The 22,934-nt window shown below is 38.2% G+C and overlaps 1 protein-coding gene across 3 annotated transcripts; it reads right to left on the minus strand.

The window, feature by feature from the left end:
* Window positions 1-2: 2 nt before the first annotated feature.
* PCDH18 (protocadherin 18) lies at window positions 3-13,575 on the minus strand. 3 transcript variants are annotated; one of them, XM_060012991.1, is made up of 4 exons: window positions 10,706-13,575; window positions 9,820-9,905; window positions 9,566-9,729; window positions 3-1,943 (listed from the first exon to the last, which is right to left on the minus strand). In XM_060012991.1, the coding sequence occupies exons 1-4, from the start codon at window positions 13,190-13,192 to the stop codon at window positions 1,276-1,278; spliced, it is 3,405 nt and encodes a 1,134-aa protein (XP_059868974.1). In that variant the 5' UTR covers window positions 13,193-13,575; the 3' UTR covers window positions 3-1,275. The 3 variants fall into 3 exon arrangements, with proteins under 3 accessions (XP_059868974.1, XP_059868973.1, XP_059868975.1); XM_060012990.1 differs by having other exon boundaries at window positions 9,820-9,908; XM_060012992.1 differs by having other exon boundaries at window positions 1,631-1,852; window positions 9,820-9,908.
* Between the last annotated feature and the right edge of the window lie 9,359 nt (window positions 13,576-22,934).

Genomic DNA, 22,934 nt, shown 5'->3' on the forward strand with positions numbered 1-22,934 from the left:
TTTTATTTTCATTGACAGTAAAATTTTCTGGAGAGTACAATCAAGATAATGTATTCATAGAAATAACATTAATAGAAGCTAGGTCATAAATGAGAACAGTCATAATAACAACGATCTCCCTTTCCAAGGCATTCCACACAGAGAGATAACAGCACAATAAATAAAGAATTTGCCGTTTGTCACACAACAAGTAAAACAGACTTGCAATAACAAAAACTGTAAATTTATAAATGTTCTTATACTAAAAATAAAAGCAAAAATATGAGATCATGCACTAGAGACAAAAGCTAAGAGTGAAGAGTTATAGCAAAAAACATTACAAAAAATAAACATGTTCAAGTATTGTGAGAGGAGAGGGGAAGATTCAAATAGAAGAGTTTCAGGATAAATCAATTATATTTACTACCCTGGGAGGGACACCGACATAATTGTTTTTGTCCATTAATACTTTAGGCTATTAAAATACACACTGTTATCCATTTAAAAGACAGATTCCATTTCCTTGGGGCACCTCTCATATTACAAGGATGGAATAAAATTCATTGTTTACCTTGATTATAAATAGATGATAATACTTTAGGAGAAATATTCTCAAGAACAGGTCAGTGTGATGCCCTGGAGTAGCAGGAGCCTGGGAGTGAGAAAACGGATTCTAGTCCTGTTGTTTTACGCCATTGTCTGTGAAAGATACTTCCCAGTCCTGAAATAAAATTTCACCTCATGTTTCAATTTTACGGTAAGAGTTGAACTACCAGAACGAGTAGAGACCAGTAAAAATAATAACAACGACAATAATAAAAGAGTTAAACATTTTTCTTGATGCTTTTTTAAAAAAGTTAAAGAAAAAAGAAGCTGGATCACTTAATAGAACTAAGAATTGAATAATGCTTTAGTGGGATTGTTCCTTCAGCATAACAATTTCTTCCCCAACATAACTAATCTAAGCAGTGCCTTTATACTTTGTGGTTGAATATTATATCAGGTTTGAACAGTGGCTAGTTTCTCTACATGATTAGGAGACGCATGTTTGTCATGGGAGTAAAAAAATAAAATTTGTTAAATTACACATAAATATAAGGTACAAATGTATTTTTAAAATACAGATTAAAATAATCACACTTGCATCGTGTACATACGAAAATACAGTATTTAATATTCAATATACACAGACACATTTATGATAAATGCAACTATGTGGCAATGCCAGTTCTTTCAGGGTTTTCGCTGTCCCCTGTTTCCACAGATATGGAAACAAAAATGCTTTGCTATCATTTCCTAGCTCTGGCGGACATCTTGAAGCAGTTTGTTAATCTCAGCCACTAGCTCACTGGCATCCATGAGTTCATGTTTGCCATCACCGAGGTGGCTGAGCACGTTGTCGAAATCATCCTCTTCATAATTTTCAGGGATCTCCTCCATGGCCGGCAGCCATTTTGAAGAAGGCTGCACACTGGAATGAGTTCCAAGCGGGGGGCCAGAGTTGGTGGTGGGGTTTTGAAAATGCGTACTGGCCGCCCAGGCCGCCACCCCTTGTGGGTAACCCACAGTCTTGGCTGACAAAGGTCCCTTCCGGCGTTCCAGAGAGTTGGATCGATCCATCTCACTGCACTCAGAATAGGTGTCCAGGGAAGGGGGTAAGAGGCGCTGGAACACATTGCTCATTTCCGAGAGCAGAGAGGACGTGCTGGTATCCCCAGAGTCCTCATCGTTTGGGGAGTCCTTCCCAAAAGTGGAAAAACTCTTCTTCTTCTCACCAGAATCTACTGGCTGGGTGTCATCCTCGAGACTCGGATGCGGATGTTGCTGCTGAGGCTGTGCTGGGAATTCTTCCCCCGGAATGAACATGTTACTCCTATAATCAGAGGAAGGTGAGGGCAGAGGTGGCATCCAGCACTGGTCAGAGTGTCCCAGGACCCTGCACTCTTCCGTGCACAGCCTCATAGCTGTACTCAAGGAAAGCAGTGGGGATTCGTTATTATACTTCGTGTGACTCAAAATAATAGAAAAAATTATCATTTTATTTTTTTAAAACATCGAATAAGACAATTTTAAACTATGACCATGATACTAACCCATTATTATACATATGAGGTGGACTACAGTTACAACTTTGATTTGACTGCTGGTTTTATGAACCTGGGATATATATATATTTTTGTCTCTCAGATAAGCAAAGGAGGGTTATGACTCATGTACTTCTCAGGGATATTGTCTGCTACTCATGTAATGAGAAAATGGATTGGCAACTTACTAATGAAGAAGTTTGGAAAAGAGCTAAGGTGTGGGTGATGAAATATTTGCTGAACATAAACTCTATAAAAACCCAGAGCTGTAAGGGGAAATCCATAACTTTAGAATGCCACCAGATAAACCTTGCATAATACCATTGAGTACCTTCCAGATATTGAGGTCTATCTGACCTATTTTACTTTTAATGGAGGCATTGAGAATATAATAAGCTATCAGGTAATTATACTTATCAATCTCTCTTACAAGTATGCTGGATTATTTATTGACTTGTTCCTTAAAACAGCAGTGCAAATTATCCTCAAATACCAGGCATCTGCAGTTACCCTGTTAAGAAGTCTTTTAGAGGTTTGAAATTCAAAGAGTTGGAAAAGTCATCAAAAGATGAAGAATATGAAAAACCATTGGTTGGTTCTTCCAGATGTTATGATGCACTGTTGGAATGTGAGTGGTTACACTCTTAGAAAATAATCGATGATATGAGAAAAGCAGAAGAATGAAGAGGGTAAAACTCTAAATTTGGCAAATGTGATAACTAAACTACAGAACCACCAAGAAATGTGGAGATGTAAAACATACTCCACAAACCGTCCATCTTTTTCAGTGACAGCTTAGGTCTCTTCAATATCATGACTCCATTTGAGAGCAAATGACCGAATTCAGAAAATGCAAAGTAATTATCTTAGATTTGAATGAAAATTGGATTGATATCAGCCATACTTACATATTCAGAGCTAATTCTGTAGATCTGGCTGCTTAAGAAAGATTTCTCTTCCTCCCAAGTTATTGCTTAAAAAAAAGGCTGACTCTTGAACAATGCCAAATCCCTGGTCAGGGGAAGCTAGCTGTCCAGTATGCTTATTGGTGTACCCACAGCACCTGGGAAAGGTCTAAAGTGTCTGCATAGAGTAGGCATTCACTACATATTTTCTAATCATCAGGGAAATGCAAATCGAAAAGCACAATAAGCAATCACCTCAAACCAGTTTTCTTACAGGATGGCTGTAATAAAACACAAACCAAAAAACCCAAACAGTAGCAAGTGAGGGGGAGGTGAGGAAAACTTGGGAACCCTTGTACACTGTTGTGGGGAATGTAAAATGGTGCAACCACTATGGAAAATAATATGGAGGTTACTCAAAAAATTAAAAAAAGAGAACTACCATATGAGCCAGTAATCCCATCTTTGGATATTTATCCAAAAGAATTGAAATCAGCATCTCGAAGAGATATTAGCATTCTTCTGTTCACTACAGCACTGTTCACAATAACCAAGATGTGAAAACAACCTGAATGTCCACTGAATGTTTAATGGAAGTGTAGTATATGCATACAATGGAATATTATTCCACCTTAAAAAAGAAGAAAACTCTCTCATGTGATAATGTGGATGAATCTTGAGGACATTAAGCTTAGCGAAATAAGCGAGTCACAGGAGGACACATAACTGCGTGATTCCCTGTATAGGAGGCATCTAGAATGGTCAAATTCATAGAATCCAGGAGTGAAATGGTGGTTAACAGGGATTAGGGAGAGGGGGAAATGGGGAATTGCTGATTAACAGGCATGCATTTTCAGTTAAGCAAGATTAAGTTCAAGAGCTCCGCTGTACAACGCTGTACCTGCGGTTAATGATACTGTATTGTACAGTTAAAACTTTGTTAGCAGGGTAGATCCCATATTTAGTGTTCTTATGCCTTAAAACAAAATTTTGGAAAAGATTTATGCACAAAAAAGAAAAGTGAAGAATAAATGTTGCCTTTCAGGAAAGGAGAAGTAAAGGACTTTGTTCAAAGGTGTGGAAGTCACTGCTTTTCATCATTTGAGCCTTGAAGATAATTCTGTCCTTATACCTCATCCATTCTGGGCCTCAATTTTTAATAGAGAAGGGGTAAGTTGAGGGACAAAAATGAGAGCTAGAACTGTGAGAATAAACGTCTGCTTGCCAGGAAGGCTAGAAATTCAAGGTAGGGAAGATGCTGGATAGTGTGAATGCCAATCCCATAGGAATCACAAGGGCATGAGAGAGAGACAGCAATATTGAGAATCCTTGTGTCATTTTGCTATGAAGAAGGGTTAAATTTAAATAAGCAAGAATAAAAAGATGTTTAGATGTGCGGACTTAATGCATTATTACTCTTTGGAAATATTTACCAACTATCGTTGTTCATCATTTAAATGTGGACAAAACCAAAATGTGTTGAAAGTAACTGGAATACCTTCATAGCAGTGAGGTTTTCTACGTGCTGAAATAACTATCAAAGTGGTAATGAATTTTTTTTTTCCTAATTCCCTGAGTCTCTGAATTTGGAAAGAAGACCTGTCCATGTTATCTTACTCACATCCTTTTAGAAGGAAGGGGAACAGACCTGATGACACCTCATCATTTGTTTTCTGGTCTTTAATTCTGTGGGAAGGACTTAATTGTTTGATTGGCTTTGTTTTGTTTTAATGTTTAATGACAGGGGGAAAAGGGAAAAATTACACAAGCTTCTAAGAATTCTGAGCATGATCAACTTTCTAGAGAGCTGAACATAATGAAAATAACCATCAGTACCATCTGGGTGATTCAAACAGTTCATATTAAAAATAAATTTGGTCATAGGAGTTTTTAGACAGGGAATGCTATTTTATAACTTCACAGTAAATTAATGGGGCTTTAGTAATAAAAAAGTTAATTAACATAAAATTTTAAAATTCAAAAAATATGAAAAATTGATGAATAAAGACTAATGGAGAGAAGGAGGGCCAAAATAATAGAGATGGAAGAGCAGTGACACAGAAGAGGGCATTTCTTAATTTCATTGGTATTTTCAACCATTTTCCTGAGACTCAACTGTTCGAAATCATCCTCAGTGTACATGTAACTTAGTGCCACAGATGTTCCACACCGTATCCAGTGAACCAGAACTTGTTGGCTAGTGGTGCAAGTGGCCAACCTTCCTGTTGCTCCTTGAAAACTCTGTCAGGTGGTTAAATTTCCTCTGGAAAGGGAAAGTCATGGAGAAATAGAGAACTCTTTTTTCCCACAGCATGATGGCCAATTTTGCCCCTGTGCTAGACCTTATAGGTAGGGCAGGAAGCAAGCATGGGACATAAGGAGAAAAACATATGTCTAACATCTATCAAGCCATTAGTCATTGAGTAATCAATCAATTATCTATTAAGAGCCTGCCATATGTAAAGTGCTATGATAGCTTCCTGCCCTCAAATGGCTTCTGGTATAAGAATAATCAAGTGTTACAAATGAGGTCATAAATGCCCAGTTAAAGTGCCAAACTATACAATGATGAGGGCATGTTAAAAAAAGAAAAAAAAATACGATGTCACTTATATGTGGAATCTAAAAAACTACAACAAACTAGTGAATATAACAAAAAAGAAGCAGACTCATGGAGTTAGAGAACAAGCTAGTGGTTAACAGTGGAGAGGGAAGTGGGGAGAGGCATGATAGGGGTAAGGGATTAAGTGGTACAAACAGGTATAAAATAAATAAGCTACAAGGATATATTGTACAGCACGGGGAATATAGCCAATATTCTATAATAACTGTAAATGGAGTATAACCTTTAAAAATTGTGAATCACTATATTGTACGTCTATAACTTATATAATATTGTACAGCAACTCTACTTCAGTAAAAATAAAATTTAAAAAAAGAAAAGAAAAAAGAGTAGAGGCGGATGCTGAAGTAGTTAAAGAAAGAGCAGCTTGAAACAAACTTTGAGAGATGAATAGAAGACAAAGTGAAGAGAAGCCAGTTTTTCAGGTAGAAAGGTGACATGAGCAAAGGATCGGTGTGTTACGTGAAGAGATGGCTCTGCCTATTGCAAAAGATAAAAAAAAAAAAAAGTTAATAAGCTAGGAGTGGATTTCATTGGCCTTGGAATGCCCAGATAAATAGCTGAATTAGGTGTTTCCAGGCAACAAAAGTCAATTATTGCTTTTGAAACAAAAAGTATAAATTAAAATGTTCTGAAAAAGTTGTTCAAGCTGTATGAAAGAAAGATTTGGCAAGGACAGAAGCTACTGGAGAGTGAATATCAATTCATGTGCTGGTACAGAAAACCAGCCATGGAAGAAAGGCCGGAAGTAGGATACCAGCCATGAGAATGATGAGGACATAGAATTAAAGACAAATGTTTGAATTAAGTAATCACAGATGACACAATGATAAAAAAATGGAATGCGCCCAGTCAAGGAGGAGTATCACAAGAACATCCTGGTGCAGCTGACACTTTGGGAAAAGCGAGATTTTGCAAGCGTGTATGTAGTGTTGTGGTTCAAAGTTGACTGAGTAAGGAAGAAAGTATGTTGACAAACGTGAGCCAACAGACAAAAATGCGTGCTGACTTTACTGCTCAGAATGCAGGATCCTCCTGTGGGAATTAATAGCATGAATGACCAGAAATGACCCTGTTGGCAGGCAGAGCAACATAACATAATCTATATTTGATCACAGTCTAATGCAGGAAAAACATTGTTGGAATAAGACACTGAAGTTCTAAAAATATTCATGCTTTAGAAAAACTGTGCTGATTTCTGTTAATGGCATTCAGATGTGGACTTACTTTTTTTACTATTTTTTTTTCTACTTGGGATATTTCCTGGGAATATAAAGTTTACAAATCACAAATTTTACACCCTAATGTACCAGCAGAAGCTGCCATGGGGAAGAATAAGCCAGAATATGGGTGATGTATCATCAGAATGTTGTTCATAATTAAGGGATGGTTATCTTTGTACAGATATTTGATTATGCACATTTCTAATAGCCAGCCATGCATAAAGCTTAAGATATTTTATGGATCATTGGAGATTTCCTGGTGCTCTATGCCTCTAGAATACTTTCTACAACACCCCACATAGAGACAGGTTGCTAGTCAGGCAGAAGTGTATGTACTCTGATACAATCTATTGCAGTACATCATACCCCAGCTCTCCCACCACACACACCCAGATTAAGTATGATTGTGTAAATATGGAATTTTTTTGTAAAGAATTATCTATATATTCACTGGTGTTGGTGATAATATAATGGTAAGCCTCTAACTTTGAAAAGAAATGTAACTTAGGAGGAGACTCAAGTTACTCACTAAATAAGACTCACTATTATCTAGAGTTTATCAATGTCTACCTGTTGTTTCCCAGATGTCTTTATTCTTTAACATTTATTTTAATTACTTTAATTCAAGCATTAGGTAACTCTCCTGCCGTAAACATAGCTGGTGGTGGTAACTTTGAAAATATAGGCTAGAGTGAAAGAGGCGTCGTGCCCTTTTTTAAAAAATTAGACCATGATTAGCTATTGAATTATACAATCTCAGAATTATAAAAGGACTTAAGGTATAATTTAGGCTCAGAAATGGCAAGGTTATCTAAGTAGGAGCAGTTATTCTCCTTTTACCTATACTGATAGAATTGTGTCAATGAGTCAACTTTCTACCATTGAAAAAATAACATATATAATGAGATAATTGATATTATACCCATGATGTTATGTTTTATGAAATAATGTAATTTGGGACATCATCTTATTCAAAATTAGGGATCAGTATTCAAAAGTAGAGTTCTATCAGGATCACAGAATCATAGAAACTCAGCCTGCTCTTTCATTTCATGGGTAAGATAAAACTGTTTCTCTTTGAGCACGTTGTCTTAGGCCATAGGTATTCCACTAGGTTTTCAAGGATTTCTCTTTAAATGGGTCTAGGGAGTCTATGCATTAAAAAAAGAAAAAGACACCATGGGTGACTGTAAGTGTCTCGGCTCTCAGTGTACATTGATTATAGCCCTTCATGCCACTAGAAGTCCTTCCCATACATTCATCCTGCCAGAAATGCAGTATCTATTATGGTAATAGCATAATTAGATAAGCAGCATTTAATAGGTTACAGACAGTAGTACTGTAAAACTTTAGAATGTAAGAACATGACATTCAACATACTACAAAAAAATAAAAACCTGTTACTTTATATTATTCTTGATAGATTAGTGTTGAATGAGTAGAGGGATAGGTTCAAATCTCACCTCTATCATGTACAAATTGCTTGATTTTGGATACTTTTTTTTAACCTTTATAAGCTTCAGTTTTCAAATCTAAAAAGAAAATATGAACACTACTGTTATTACCGCCACCATTAATTCCTGTGTCAAAGTGTTGCAAGAGGTTGTTCAGGTATAGAATTCCTCATGGGCCCAGAGTAAGTACTAGGGCGTCGCTGGTAACCACTGCTGCGACTGCTAGGACTAATATTAATACTGCTGCAGCTACTGCCGCCACTACTACTCCAGTTTACGAGAGAGAGAGTTCCTATGTACTGATTTCCACTGAATTTCTCTGGCTCTCTGAAGCTCTCCCATGTCTATTTCCTAAACTCTCTTATTTATCTGTACTTAGACAGCAGTTGTTCCACGGACTCAGCAAGGTAATATAGTTTTGTTCTGCCTTTCTTTCATTTATCACTTCACTTATTCATTTGTCAAGTGACAGTTATTTGATCAACATTCCGTGGAATTTAGAAACATAAGTAGCCCAAGGAATATGTTTCTAAGGGTTGATATATTATTACAGTCTTTAGTGACAGGGTTGCTACAGTGATGCAGTCAGTATTTACTCTGTGGGATCTGAGAGTTTCTACTGCACGATGAGAGAGAAGGGAGTCTAAGGAAAACATAGCTCGTAACTTAATAGGGTCTCCTCCATCTAGCTGTGTAGTTATAAATTCCCCTCTTGGACTTCTGTTCCTCGTCCATTTACAGTGGACATATAAAATGAAAGGTGGCAAAATTATTCCATGCCTACCACCTACAAAGATGCATTCTTTCTCCTATTTTTAGTGATTAAAGTGTACCATTCCCTGGTGTATTTTAATCTCTGATTATGCGAGTTGGTTCCCATCACAGGAAATGTGTCCTCCAAATTATAGTCCAGTTCACCACTAGGCACCAAAACAGGCTCTCTGAATAAAAACAACCACCCAGTAATTTTACAGAGTTGCTCAAGAGTGTCTTATGGCGGTAGTAGATGGGGTAGAGAGAGGAGGGGAGTGGGGTCGTTTTCTCTCCTCCTCTCCCCACTCCTTCCTTCTTGTCCTCTTAAGCTCTCCTGCTTATTCCCTTTCTCTACCAACTGTTTACTATGAATTTTAATTAAACAATTTAAAATTGTTTCAGTCTATGTTCACGGCTAATGGTGTGTGTATTACAGATACTTTAGTGCAAAGAACAAAGGAGAAATAAAAGCACGGGAGAAATTGCTCACTTCACTGGTGTAGTCGATCTGAAAATAAGGATTTATCTATCACCACGCTCTTACCTGCTGGAATTCTTCCATCTGTAAGAAACAGGTCGCTGAATCCTTCGCCCAGCAACCTGTCTATTGGAGAATCTCTCCCCAAATCATAATCACTGTCTCCTGCTTCACTGTCACCACGGCCACTGTCTTTCAAGCTAAATTTGTCCATGTCTTGAAGGGCATATCTAGAAAGAGAAATCAGAGAAAGTATAGTTTTTAGTCTTCAGCATTCGTGTTGTCTGAGACTTAATAGGTAGCACAAGGGAAATTCATACCTATAGCTCCTGGAATATTTGTTTCCTCGAAAACTTGGCCTTGGTTGATATTGTCCCTGGTGAAGCATTGAAAGAAGCTGAGAGACCTGCTGGAAACGAAACAGACAGTACTGATTCCTGGAAACAAATCCCCCAGTACTCAAAAGCTTGAAGCAAGCAAATACAGTTACTCACTAGTTCACGCTAATTATCTAATTCTGTCTTCTAATACTATCTCCGTTTTAAAGATTTACATATGCTGGACTCTGAAGGACCATGTAGCCAGCCACCAAACAGAACTGAAATACAACCCAGAGAAATGTGGATGCTCTTGTACAGCTGACATTCTCTGTTTGAAAGAGGACTCCTTTATAGAAAACTGATTGATTCCTTCTATCTTATAGTTCAGATTCAAGTGATCAGTTATAAAAATGCATGGAAAATGCTGTAAAATACAGTCTAACACAGGTAGTTAAAATAATGTCAGAAACGTTTCAAAAGCTGAACAAATACACATGCACTGAGATGGGATTTTGGAGACCCCAGTTTTTTATTTTTCTTAGAGACCACAACTACTGAGAATATAGCAAGCCTGTTTATTTCTAGCTTGAAGTATCATAATCTGAGGATAAGGGGACTCTAATTAGATAGTCCTTTGCTAGCTTCACATTTACTTTTCAATATTACACATGGTACATGCAAGTAAATTCTTTATGAAAAACTTAAGACAGTATGCAAAAGGTGTGTATACTTGCTATGCCTACATAACGTAACTGGTATCCTGTTTAATTTGCATATCTTTAGTATTGTTACTTAGTAATGGAAACGTTTAAGAACTAACACACACACAACTTCTGATCACTAACAGCTGACTTTGTCAGTGAATAGGTGGAGGGTATGATCTTACCTCAACAGCAGGGGTGGCATGGGTGAGTTCTAATGAGAAATTCTCTGGCACGTGGTTCGATGAGATTGTCACCAAACTGTTGAGGGACTGGTGACTGTTGTGACTCTGCCGGCTGCCCATTTGCCCTCTTTCTAAGGTAGGAGATGAAGAAGGAGATGGTCTGTGATGAGATCTGATGGGCAGAGTGCCGTTGACGGTAGGCACCAGTGTGATGTCCCCTTTGTGGATCTGCCTGGAGGGTCTTTTTGGGTGATGCTGGTAAGTTGATTCCGCTACCCTGCAGTTGTAGGATCTAGTGTCTTTCTTTTCTCGGTTACACCTGGTTGCAAACAGCACCATAATAACCAACAACACTGCACAAATTGCTCCTAAGGAAATAATTATAATCATGGAGACATCCAAGGACGCCTGGCTTACTGAGGTCATTGCTGTACTTGTCACAGACTCTGCATATTCAAAGATCATACACTTCAGAAGGACTTTGGTATGCAGCTGAGGATTGCCTTTGTCCTGGATGACAACTGAGAGCTCCCGTTCTGTGTAGGGAACAGATTCCATGCTGACGTTGGTATGGATGTCACATGATCGTGGATCAATGACAAAGATATTCTCCTCATTACCTGCTACTATGGAGCAGCTGAGTTCAGCATTCACACCAGAGTCTCTGTCCATTGCCCTTATTCTTGTGACATGAAAGCCGCTTTCAGCCCCTTTGGGGATGGAGATTTCTGCGGTATTATTGCGCAGTGCCGGTCCTATAACCACAGGGATGTTGTCATTTTCGTCAATGATGGTGAGCACAACTGTGGTATTGCTTACGAGTTGCTTTGGACTTCCACCGTCTCTTGCTTCGACCACAAAAGTGATCTGACTCACTTCCTCATGATCAAAGATTCTGAGGGCATAGATGGCGCCATTAGATGGGTCAATGGTTACATATGTAGTTATGGAACTTCCCAGGATAAAACTCTCCAGAATGGTGTATGTAACTTGCCCATTTTCTCCAAGATCAGGATCTGTGGCTGTAACAGTGGTGATATACGCCCCTGGCGAGTTATTCTCTGAGATTGCAAATTCGTATCGACTTCTCTGGAAGTGGGGCGGATTGTCATTTATATCGTTGATTTGAACAGTAAAATGTTTTACTGTTGAGAGACTGGGTGTCCCCTTGTCCTCAGCGATTACAGTCAAACTGTATTCGGACCTCTTTTCTCTATCCAGCGTGGCATTTGTCAAGATTAAATAATTGTTTTCATAAGTCTTCTGAAGTTTAAAGTGACCATGTCCGTGAAGCCTACAAACTATTTCTCCATTCAGCCCAGAATCCTTGTCCTGAACCCTGACCAAGGCAACAAAGGTGTCAATAGGATCCCCTTCAAAAATATAAGATATTTCTTCTTTTCCAGGGGACATGAGGTTTATGTTAATTTCAGGTTTATTGTCATTAACATCCACAACCTTAATTATAATTTTGCAATGAGCTGGGATTGAATTTGGACCCAAATCCTGAGCCTGAACATCAATCTCATAGGATTTGGTGATTTCATAATCCACTGGCTTGAAAAGAGTCAAATGTCCTCTTTCTGAATCAATCTTAAAAGTCTCTATAATTTTGGGAGACACATGACTGCTGAAGGAATAGACAATTTTCCCATTAGCGCCCTCATCTGGATCAGTGGCATTCAGATCTAGCAGCAAAGTGCCAATGGGGGAGTTTTCTAAGAGCTGTATTATATAAGACTGCTGCTCAAAAGCAGGGCTGTTGTCATTAGAGTCTGAAATGCTGATTTTTAGTATGGATGAGCCAGACCTCTGAGGCACCCCCATGTCCGAGGCGGTGAGCTGAAGCTCATAGCTCGACTTCAGCTCCCGATCCAGCTCTCTAACCACTATGAGTTCTGCATACTTCGCTCCATCCGTCCTAGTCTGAACCTCGATATTAAAGAAATCATTGGCAGAGAGAGAGTACGTGTGGAGGGAGTTTTCCCCAACATCCGGATCAAATGCACTGTCCAAAGGGATCCGCGTCCCAACTGCTGCACTCTCTGATATCTCAATCGGTATGAGAGGTCTTGAAAACTGGGGAGAATTGTCATTAATATCCAGCACTTCAACTTCAATATGGAAAAGCTGCAGATGCTCAGTGGGTAGAGTGATCACATCAAACTCTATGGAACAGTTCAAGTTCTTCTGGCATAGTTGTTCGCGGTCAATTTTTGCCCCTATGCTGATTTCCCCGCTATCCTCGTTGACCACGAGTAGAGGAGAATTTCCCCTTTGCATGGCTCGGAAGCGAACGGTAGAAGGATTAGGTAGCTTAACTAAAACATCAGCCACATCCTCTGATAGTCTTGCAATTACCGATCCAACCCTCTGCTCCTCGTAAATCCTGTATTTCAAATTCTTGCCCAGTACATCGGAGTTGAAAGATACCACCAGGAGTGCAAAAACAAATCTAAAGTGCATTTTAGCATTCATTTGGTACATCGGTCAGTTTTATGAGATTCCTCTCACAGAGCAAGTTAAAACAGCAAAGCAATTCCCTCAGCTTCCTTTGGCAACTTAAAGCTAGGCTACATTTGGTACTCGAAACTTGAAAGCGTCTCTTAATAACACAGCACAGCAATTAACAGCTCGCAAACTTTTGTTTTATACACACCGTGTCACGACTTCCAGATATAATCGGCATGGAGTCCAGTCCTTGCATTTGTGCGGCTGTTTGTCCTCTTGGCAGGCGAAAGAGTGTCACGTCCGCGTTTTCCCCCTTGTGCAGTCGGCGTCCATCTATCGCAGGGCGCCGGCGGAGGCTGCAGTGGCTCTTTCCCCAGCGATTCTTTCTCCTTTTCTCCGCTCGGCTGCAGACCAAGCGCCCGTGATTGCTGACTCCAGTCTAAGATCTGTACAACTTCACTTCAACTCAGACAAAGCTCTCTTGCCCCGCGTGCGTTGAATCGCTTCCAGCCAATCAGCGTGCTTCCAAATAAGAAGCCGATGGAGTCCGCAAAGGGAAGGCAGGGCGGATGGGTGGGAGAGGGAGGGAGACGGAGCGAGACGAAGGAGGAGGGTCCGAGAGGCTCCCTCCCTCCACCCCTCCCCTCCCCTGCCCCCCTCCGTCCCCCGCGTTCACTTTCTCTGAGCGTGCCACGACAAAGGAGAGACAAATTACAGAAGACAAACTTTAAATCAACTTCTGGTCGCCTTTATTTATATGGCATTTTAAATTGGCCTGGTTTTCTTAATTGCCCTTTCTTCTTCCACAAACATGCAATCATCTTGCTTTTCATAGTCCTTAAGTACTGGTTTAACTTAAAATACCTCTAAGTGCATTTTGTTGGTGGAGGAATTTAATAAAATGTGAAAACTTGCTTCTAATTATGCTTCTCAGCCCGCCTCCTTCCCCTCCCCCTCTGTAAATACTTGGGGCTTTCTCCTGTGAGCACAAGCAGATTTTCTTGGGGCTCTGTTTTAAAGAGCAGAACAAGAAAAGAGGTTTCATTTTCTGTTTTTCTTTCATCTTTATTCCTTGAAGATAAGAAAGGGGCTATTTTCCACTCTTGATTTCTCTTAATTAGCAAGATTTAAAGGAACACCAAAGCATTTGAAACTAATTAACAATATAGTTCTACCTCATAACACTTCCTTCCTAGAGTTTGGGCAAAATTGGCTATGATGTTTCTTTGTCCTGTACTTCAAAAAATCCTATTTGCCTTTGGTAACAGACATTTCATGCTGTAGCGTGTCAATTTCTACCATAAGGTACTATCGATCCGTGGTGAGTCTTCACGATGGATACTTGGGGGGACATGGATTCGGTAGTTTACAAGTCAGATTTTTATGATATATGTATTCTGTATGAAAACACTTTTAGGATATGTATTTTAAAAACCCAAAGCTTGTTTACATTGAAGAATAAAATGCCTGAGCTGAAAATTGCATTTTGTGTGCCTCAAAATGCTAAGGAAATATCATGGGAGGTTTGTGCTCTACCCAGGTCACAGAAACCGATATGTTAGTCTTATTTGAAAATGTGATTATTTATGATGTTCTTTCTGCTCTGCAGTTCCCTTTAAGTTTATCATCATGGCTCTTTCCTTGCTGCTTTTTTTCATACCTCTTGCATTATTCCTCAGCTGTCTTCATCCACTTGCATATTTGCTCTTTCACATAATCTCACTGTCACTTTTTTTCCATTTAGTTTCTCCCACTCTCTCTTTTGCCCCCAGAAACATATATAAAAAAAAAAAGTAATTTTCTGATTTTTCCACTTTGCTTACTCTCGGCAGAGCTCAGCTAAAGTAACTAAGATGGTTCTTTCCAAAAAAGAAAGCAGAGGAGTCGGAGTCGTAGCGTAACCTCTCCTTCTTTTTTAGGCATTCAAAAGCATTTTATAAGCCATTGTCTCCCCCCACACACCCCCAGAAACTAGTGCTGTGTGGCAAATTGTGCAGAATAGAAATGCCTATAATGTGTGTATTTAGTACTGGGTCACGCTGATGAACATTCTGCCCCCATGAATAAACTGTTTCGCAAGTTTGTAGCCCTTTCAAATTGCTGATCCCCAAACCCTATAGGCAAACTGGGAAAACTACCACAAGCAACTGGGATTTTAGAAACCCATAGCCATCCGGCATAGACCTCTCACGATCTGAGCCAAAAATTGTATCGATTCAGGCTTTAGTGAACCCCTTTGCAAACACCAAAAGAGCAAAGAAAGGAATTAGTGACTATTCGAAGTAGGGGTGAGAATTCAAAGGTAATCTAATTCCATTAGTTCTAGGAGAGTTTTCTTTGTGGATTTGCTAAGTCTACCCCCCAAAACCCCAAGAGCAATGGATTTGATTACCTTAATGTGAAAGACATCTTCCCCTATGCGTAAAAAGTAAAAATATCTTTAAAATCTTTCATTTATTTCTGACAGTGAGCTTGAACAGAATTAATTATTGTGAAAAAGAGCTTCAGAAGTAACTTACTGAAATATTTAAAATAGGTTGTAAATTAATGTAAACTCATAAGGAATGTGTTTCCATGAGGAAATCATTAAAGAACTTTGAATCCTTTCATGCGGAAGGGCTTTTCTCGCTTGCTCTGTCATCCTTACCAAATATTGCTTCATTTTCAGCTGGCCAGTCTCTCCCTGAGGAATCATATATGCCTGCATGATAGTATTTTGCTCTTGATTTCTCCTTAATATATACTACTCTGGTTTCTCAAACTTGTTTTCAAAAAGTACAGAATAGAAACTAAATCTTTCCTTCGAACTTTTGATTAGTTCCAGCAATTCAAAATGTCCTTATTTGGTAGCTCTGAACAGAAAATACTAAAAAAAAACTGTCTTCCATATCACTTGGTGTTTGTGAGAGGGTTTGTATCAGGAGAGAAAAAAAGGATAAACTTCTGTTAGTTGTTATCTAACAATGATTGGATTGAACTTTCTTCTGGAATTTTACAAAGTCATGAAGAAGGGGTAGACCCTCTAAAACAACTTCTTAGACATCTTACTGAAGAAGCAGTGATGGTATGTTCCTTAAAATCTGTCCACCTTTGATATGGCAGCCTTTGTTGACCAGAAGGAGGTGGCTTCTCCTCTTGAGGACTATGGCACTCTAGGTGATGATACGTACTGAACTCCTGGAGGAGAATCTCAGCTGCTTCCTTCCTGTTGTGCATATTTTATTCACGAATCTCCTTTTGCCACGTCAGCCCAAGTTGGCTGAAAATTGCTAAACTTAGAGAAAAGATACCAGCTGGCATATGCAATATATCCTGTCACCTCTAATAACACTTTTATTGTGCCATTTATTGTGATTGCTTTTGTTTTAAAGAAAACAAAGCTTTATAGTTCTAAATTTTTATTGTTTTCTTTCCTACTGAGGAGGAAAGGAAATGTAAGACTCAGTTGTAAAGCTTGTGTTATCTCTACTACATGAAGGATAGTGACTTTTTTGGTACCGGAGTACAAAATTACAGTCACTAAAATTTCTTACAAGCAGATGTGAATTTTGTTTAAAAATTCTTAGTTATTAATTTGTACTAATATGGGATCTCAGAATCTTCTTGCAGATTGACATACAATCATAACCTTTCTCATAGCATTTGTTGTGAGATGTCTTGTAGGAGGAACTCATGGTCTTGCTTGACACCAAATGGCTGCAACAAGCCTGAATAATTACTCTACCATGTATCTTCGGAAATTAGATAAGAGCAAGAGCTTTACCAGACAAAAGTTGGTAAAGTTAAGAAATCTCAGTACTCTGGAACTGTTTAAGATAAAAAAAAACACTTGACTTTTTACAGAGACCAACACATGTACAAATGCAGGTACCACCAGTTGGTAGCTGTGTAATCCTGAACAAATTATTTACCTTCTCTGCATCTGCCCAGTCCTGTGGGAATAATCATTATTTACTATAAAGAATTCTTGTAAGAATTTAAAAATTGCTTTCTATAGAGGCTGGCCCAGAGTAAACATACAGCAAAGGTTAGTTTCCTTTTCTTAGCCTCTGTGTGTCTGTTTTCTTCCTAACATCCATTCAAGAGAGGAAAAAAAAAAAAAAAAACATAAATTATAACCACAGTCCTTGTTCCTTTGCAAGCTTTTGGTTTAAATGCTTGTATAATTTTATGCTGGAAAGATGAAGCTCTCTGCATTTTTGATTTATGAAGGTCACTTGTGAACCATAATTGACAAAACTAGCGGTACTGATCTATGGTGATCTTGAAAACGTACTGGTTCACGGAATAAAATTCCACAAGATCCATTAAATATACTTAAGTATACCTCCAGCCCCTAAACCATGGAAGCATATCTAATTCAGTTAAAAGACGTCTGTCAGGTGCTTAAGTATCTTGTATATTTGGTAGGATACACATCTAGTATTGCCTGTTATCAAATCATTTGTGATAAGCAGTGTCTTTTTTTTTTTTTTTTAATGTCATGTCACAGAATACTGCTAGGACAGCAGGATGTAATTTGATAGGATGTCTTGTCAATGACAAGGGAAGATAAAAATTCTCAAATAAGATTTTAATTTAAAAAGCACTATTGGATACCGGAAACGTTGTAAATCAACTATACTTTAATTAAAAAATAAAAATTAAAAAAACACTATTAGGCCTTTTGTCAGGCATATTACATCTCTTCGTGTTGACCTCCCTGTATTCCATTTACTAATCTAGTCAAGAATATGCTCTATAAAATCGCGAAGCAGTGTGAACTCTTTATTGGGACAGAGTTATCAACATAAGATCTAGGGCTGGGAAATGAGAATGGATCCACATTATCCTGAGGCTTGTAGAACAGAAATAGATTTTAGGAGAATTCTGATCAAAACAATGGGATAAATGCCCACAGGAGGGCCACACACCTGGAGTCATAGCTTTGCAGTCATAGCATCGGTGGGAGGCCAAGAGGAGATGGAGTCTATGAAATGCAGTGACAGCTGCTAGGCCAATTTTGTCTGAGTGGGCAATCAGTATTGGGATGTCCTGCCAAAGGTAGAGTGCCAAGTTCCAGCAGATGACTTAAGGGCTGGCGACAGGCGATCAGCTGGGTCCAGATGCTAGGTATATAGGTAAGCTGCCATTCATTTTAGGACTTCAAGCCTTCTGAGGCAGACAGGTTATGAAATTCGATATTAACACGGAGAGAACAAGACCTAAGATCCAGCATTCTGAAAATGGGCATATACTGGAAGCCTCGTCAAAATTTGGGAAGGATCACAGAGTTAAACTAGATGGCAGCAAAGTTGGTTTATGAGTCTCTTAAATTTCCTTCTCATCAGGACAGTATCCTGAGGCAGAAACTGAGCCTACAAATTATGTTCCACAAGTTGCTGCTGAGAAGATTTGAGGGCCTCAGGGGGAGGGCCAGCCCTTAAGTCAGTTGAGTCTGACTTCTTAGTTTAAAGCATTACTGTACAGTGTATGGTCCATAGAGCAGCAGCCTGGGCATTATCTGGAAGTTTGTTAGAAAGGCAGAATCTCAGCCAGCACCCCAGACCTACTCAAACAGATTCTGCATTTTAATAAGATCCTAGGCTGATTCCTGTGCACATTAAAAGTTTGCAACGCAATTCTACGAAGAGTAATCTATTGTCCGAAGTGGTCAAAACCCTGACATAATGGTTCTCACGTCCTATGTGCTGTGAGATTTTGCTCCTCCAAGGAGTTTAGGCAATTGGCATGTGGTGAAGGTTACCATAGAAAGGGCCAAGGCTGAGATTCCATTTATTCAAGAATATAAGTAGAAGGGATATAAGAAAACTTCTCTGTTCAGTTAAATTCATAGAAAAAGAGAGAACCGAGCTTCTCTCTGGATCCAGTGTTTTGTTTTTTTTTTTTTTGCAGTACGCGGGCCTCTCGCTGTTGTGGCCTCTCCCGCTGCGGAGCACAGGCTCCGGACACGCAGGCTCAGCGGCCATGGCTCACGGGCGCCGCCGCTCCGCGGCATGTGGGATCCTCCCGGAGCGGGGCACAAACCCGTGTCCCCTGCATCGGCAGGCGGACTCTCAACCACTGCGCCGCCAGGGAAGCCCGGCATCCAGTGTTTTATACCAGTTACTCTCGTCCTCATCTATTTAGACAGTACATTTTTCATTTGGGAGGGAAATGCTTTTCAAAAAAAGAGATCTAATTCTTTTTGAAGAGCTATTTCTGAAGGCAAAAATATTTCCAATGTCAACATATATATGTATATTGGTACATATGTATATGGTTAGGAATCTCTGAGTGTTTTGCATCTGTCAAGTATACATAAATGGCACATTTGCTTTCTGTTTTCTTCATGCCAATCTTCCTTCATTACTCAGTGGTATGGGAAAGCAAATCTTCAGTACACTGTTTATTTATCCTTCACTATTTCTAGCTCAAGATAAAGAAATTGAAGTGAGACAAAAAGTTTATTGCCAGTGCTTAAATCTTTTGTGCTCATATTAAAATCCATTGCACATGTAATACTTCTGAGTGTTCCTAATAAATATCTAATTCATCCAACCATTTTTTTTCCAACTAAGAGTATCCCCCTCTGCATAGACTGGTGTCTACTCTTAAGAAAACGTTTCTAAAAGTATAAAGGAGAACTAAAATGACTTAGAAGTATTAACATCCTCTTAAATAATGAAAATCAAATCCATGCTATTTTAGGATATATAAAGCTTTTTGAAAGGAGGTTTTAATATAGTATCTATTACCATCAAAATTATAAAATAATATCTATTACCATCAAAATTGTAAAAAAAACTGTTAGTAAATATGGCTAACTTAATTGCAGCTCCAATGTCCCGTTTTTTATTCACTTAGAATTTGTGAGAAATTATTCACTTCACAGTTACCATCCACCAGTTGAATCACTTTTAGAAGGAGCGATCTAGGATCTGTAGTGCAGCAAGAGCAAAGTTATCAAATTGAGGGATGTTTAATTTCACAAGGAAAAGGCAAAGTTCAAGGTATTGTCAAATAGCACTGTTTGTCAAGAATAATTAAAATTTCGTAAAATAGAGAAAATCAGTGATTAATAAATTTAGACCATGTAGCAGATACCTAGCTATATAGGTGGTCCCTGGAAATGTGTGTACTTCTGATTCCTTTATAACCTATAAAAGAAACGAACAGTTTGTACATACATTTTACATAATAAATGTCTGAATGTATGTCAGTTATACAGAAAATGTTACAGTTGGAACAAAACTGAGGAAATGTGCTAGGCTTTCATTGAATATGATGCCTAGTTTCTATTAGGCACATAGCAGGCTACCATTTGTGACAACATGGTGCCTCTTTATTATCCTCTAGCATTTATTTTGAATTTGGATAAATTAATTATAATAAATTAGCCAATTATAGTCAATATTCTTTATCCACGGGAATTTAATTTCCAAAGAAGATTCTCTTTTAAACAGTAAACCGTCTTAAAAAGATCTGCCTAAAAACAGTAAAACATTTTAGAAAGTATCTACTCCAAAATGTAATTAAGAGGGCAGATTTAAGAGTTTACAATTAGAATGAGTTAGTCATAAAAAATACTATCTAAAATAGTCATATCTCACATGGAAATTAAATGTCAAGGTCTTGGAACACAATAAAAATAATGGTAATAGTTATTGACCACTATTATGTACCAAGTGCTTTATATATATTTCCTCATTTAATTCTTACTGTAATCTTAATAATGAAATGTTTATAATTGCTAGAAACATGTGGGATACAAGTAATACAACCCAAGCAAAGTGTCAACAGGAAGGAGTTTATTATCTCAAAACACAAGATGTACAGAGATAGGACACTTCTGACATTGAATAGTTAAGCATCTCAGTAATGCCATCATTGAACCACGTTTCTCCTATCTTTCTACTCTTTCATCTTGAATGTGCTGCCTTATCCTTCGTGACATGGGTTCCTTCACTTTCCCAAGATGGCTGTTACAATTCTAGGAAATGTCTTCCCACTCAGCTGAATGTAGAGTTACAAAAAGGTAGTATTTTCTTTATAGAGTCTTTTTCATCAAGGAGGAAAATATATTCCAGGAGGCTTCCAGTGATATCCTCTTAAAGCTCTTTTCAGATTTGTGTCCCATGATGATACTTGAATCTCTAGCAAGGAGAGGGGAATTGTCATGATTGGCCTAGACTAACAAAATTTTAGCCCTGGGGTCCAGGAATAGCTCCTTCAGTTTATATAAAGTGCTAAAATATTGGGATTCAGTTAACAGAGTGGAGGAGGGAGTGGCTGTTGCGTGGAGAGCAGGTATTGTCTGCCACATTAATCCTAGAACCATTTTATGGTAAAGAAAGTTTAAGTAAGTTTTTACACAGCTAATACATAGTTGATATTGAATTTGTATGTTTGTATCTGCATCCAAAATCTACTTCTGATATAGTAATAATTACTTGTTTCTTAGATGTTAAATGAAAAAGTCTGTCCCATTTTTGAATTCTTCCTTTTTTTTCAAAACAATGAAGCTGTGGGGAAAGATATCAGTACCCATCAAAGTGAATTATCTCATGGAAAAGTATTGTAATCCTTGCAATAACGAAAAAAAATCATCACTGTTTTGTCCTTTGGATGGTATCCTTGAAGATTATTAATGCTACAAGATTAATTGAAGCGATTCTTAGGCAAAGCTGGGAAAAATGGAGGAGGTAAAGAAAGGTAGAGGTAATATTCTTCCGACTCTAAATATCCCAGGTATCCGGGTTTCTCTGAAACCAGGCTCATCTAGAAAGGAACACAATTCAATCATTTGTAGATTAAAACATGAAACTAGAAAGTCTGGGAAACTGAGAAAAGGCGAGTAGCCATTCAGATTCTTGTTTATGTTATAATCAGAAATATTCCAGTGCTTGAGCAAAAGCCAACCAGGGGACTGACACAAGGGAGAAGCATAATGTGGTACAAGAGAAACTGACCTGAGATCAAAGGAACCCACTTCCCACGCAAGGACTCTTTGATGTTGCTCCATTGGTCATAACATCACCAGTCTTCCCAGTGATGTCACTCTCTGCAAATATTTTCTTGTGTAAAGGGTAGAATCCTAAATTCAGGAGGAAGACATAAAACTGCACCTGGGTATCCTGCTTACATTGAGTACGCAAGAGTATATTATTTATTTTGACAAACTTTTCTAGAAACTCTGCTTTCTGTTGTGAGCCTATATGAAAGACACTAACATTCCTGGCAAAGAAAGTAACATCATTTAAGGCAAGAAAATGTGCTTTATCTTTCTCAGCCAAAAGTATTGAACTTAACCATCTAAATAAATAAAAACAATAAAAACCTTTCTTTAAATTTTAAGAAGCCTATATAGACTGCACATCATTAAGTCTGCACAGAAGGTCTGAATTTCTAACATTAAATTAAATAATAAAATAAGATGCACTTTTTCCACAACTCCCAATACAACTTTGCTTAGACAAAATGGCTGTGCATTTCTGTTTTAATGTGTTCTTCCAGTAATAGAAATACAAGAAAGCAAATCTCGATACCCAACCCTCCCCCTGCATTTTTATGCAGAGCAGTTCACCAAAGCACGGTGAAATTGTTTTAGAATGGTTTTGCTGGATAATATTAAACTTATAGAAATCCCCGCTTTGCACAAAAAAAAAAAAAAAAAAGTAAATATATTTGAGATTTTTTCAGAAATAATCAGCAATTACAACATTTGCTGTGGGTCTTTCTGTTTTGCTGGAACTCTACAGTGTTTTAAATTCAAAAGGTTTCTGCTAGCCTTGGATTA

The sequence above is a fragment of the Delphinus delphis genome, chromosome 5 (assembly GCF_949987515.2).
Source record: "Delphinus delphis chromosome 5, mDelDel1.2, whole genome shotgun sequence".
Classification (NCBI taxonomy): domain Eukaryota; kingdom Metazoa; phylum Chordata; class Mammalia; order Artiodactyla; family Delphinidae; genus Delphinus; species Delphinus delphis.

Coding starts and splice junctions, on each gene's coding strand:
- PCDH18 (XM_060012990.1), bottom strand. CDS start 13,192: ATGTACCAAATGAATGCTAAAATGCACTTTAGATTTGTTTTTGCACTC. Junction 9,730..9,819: donor AAATATTCCAGGAGCTATAG/GTATGAATTTCC, acceptor TTCTCTTTCTAG/ATATGCCCTTCAAGACATGG. Junction 1,944..9,565: donor AGATGGAAGAATTCCAGCAG/GTAAGAGCGTGG, acceptor CCTTGAGTACAG/CTATGAGGCTGTGCACGGAA.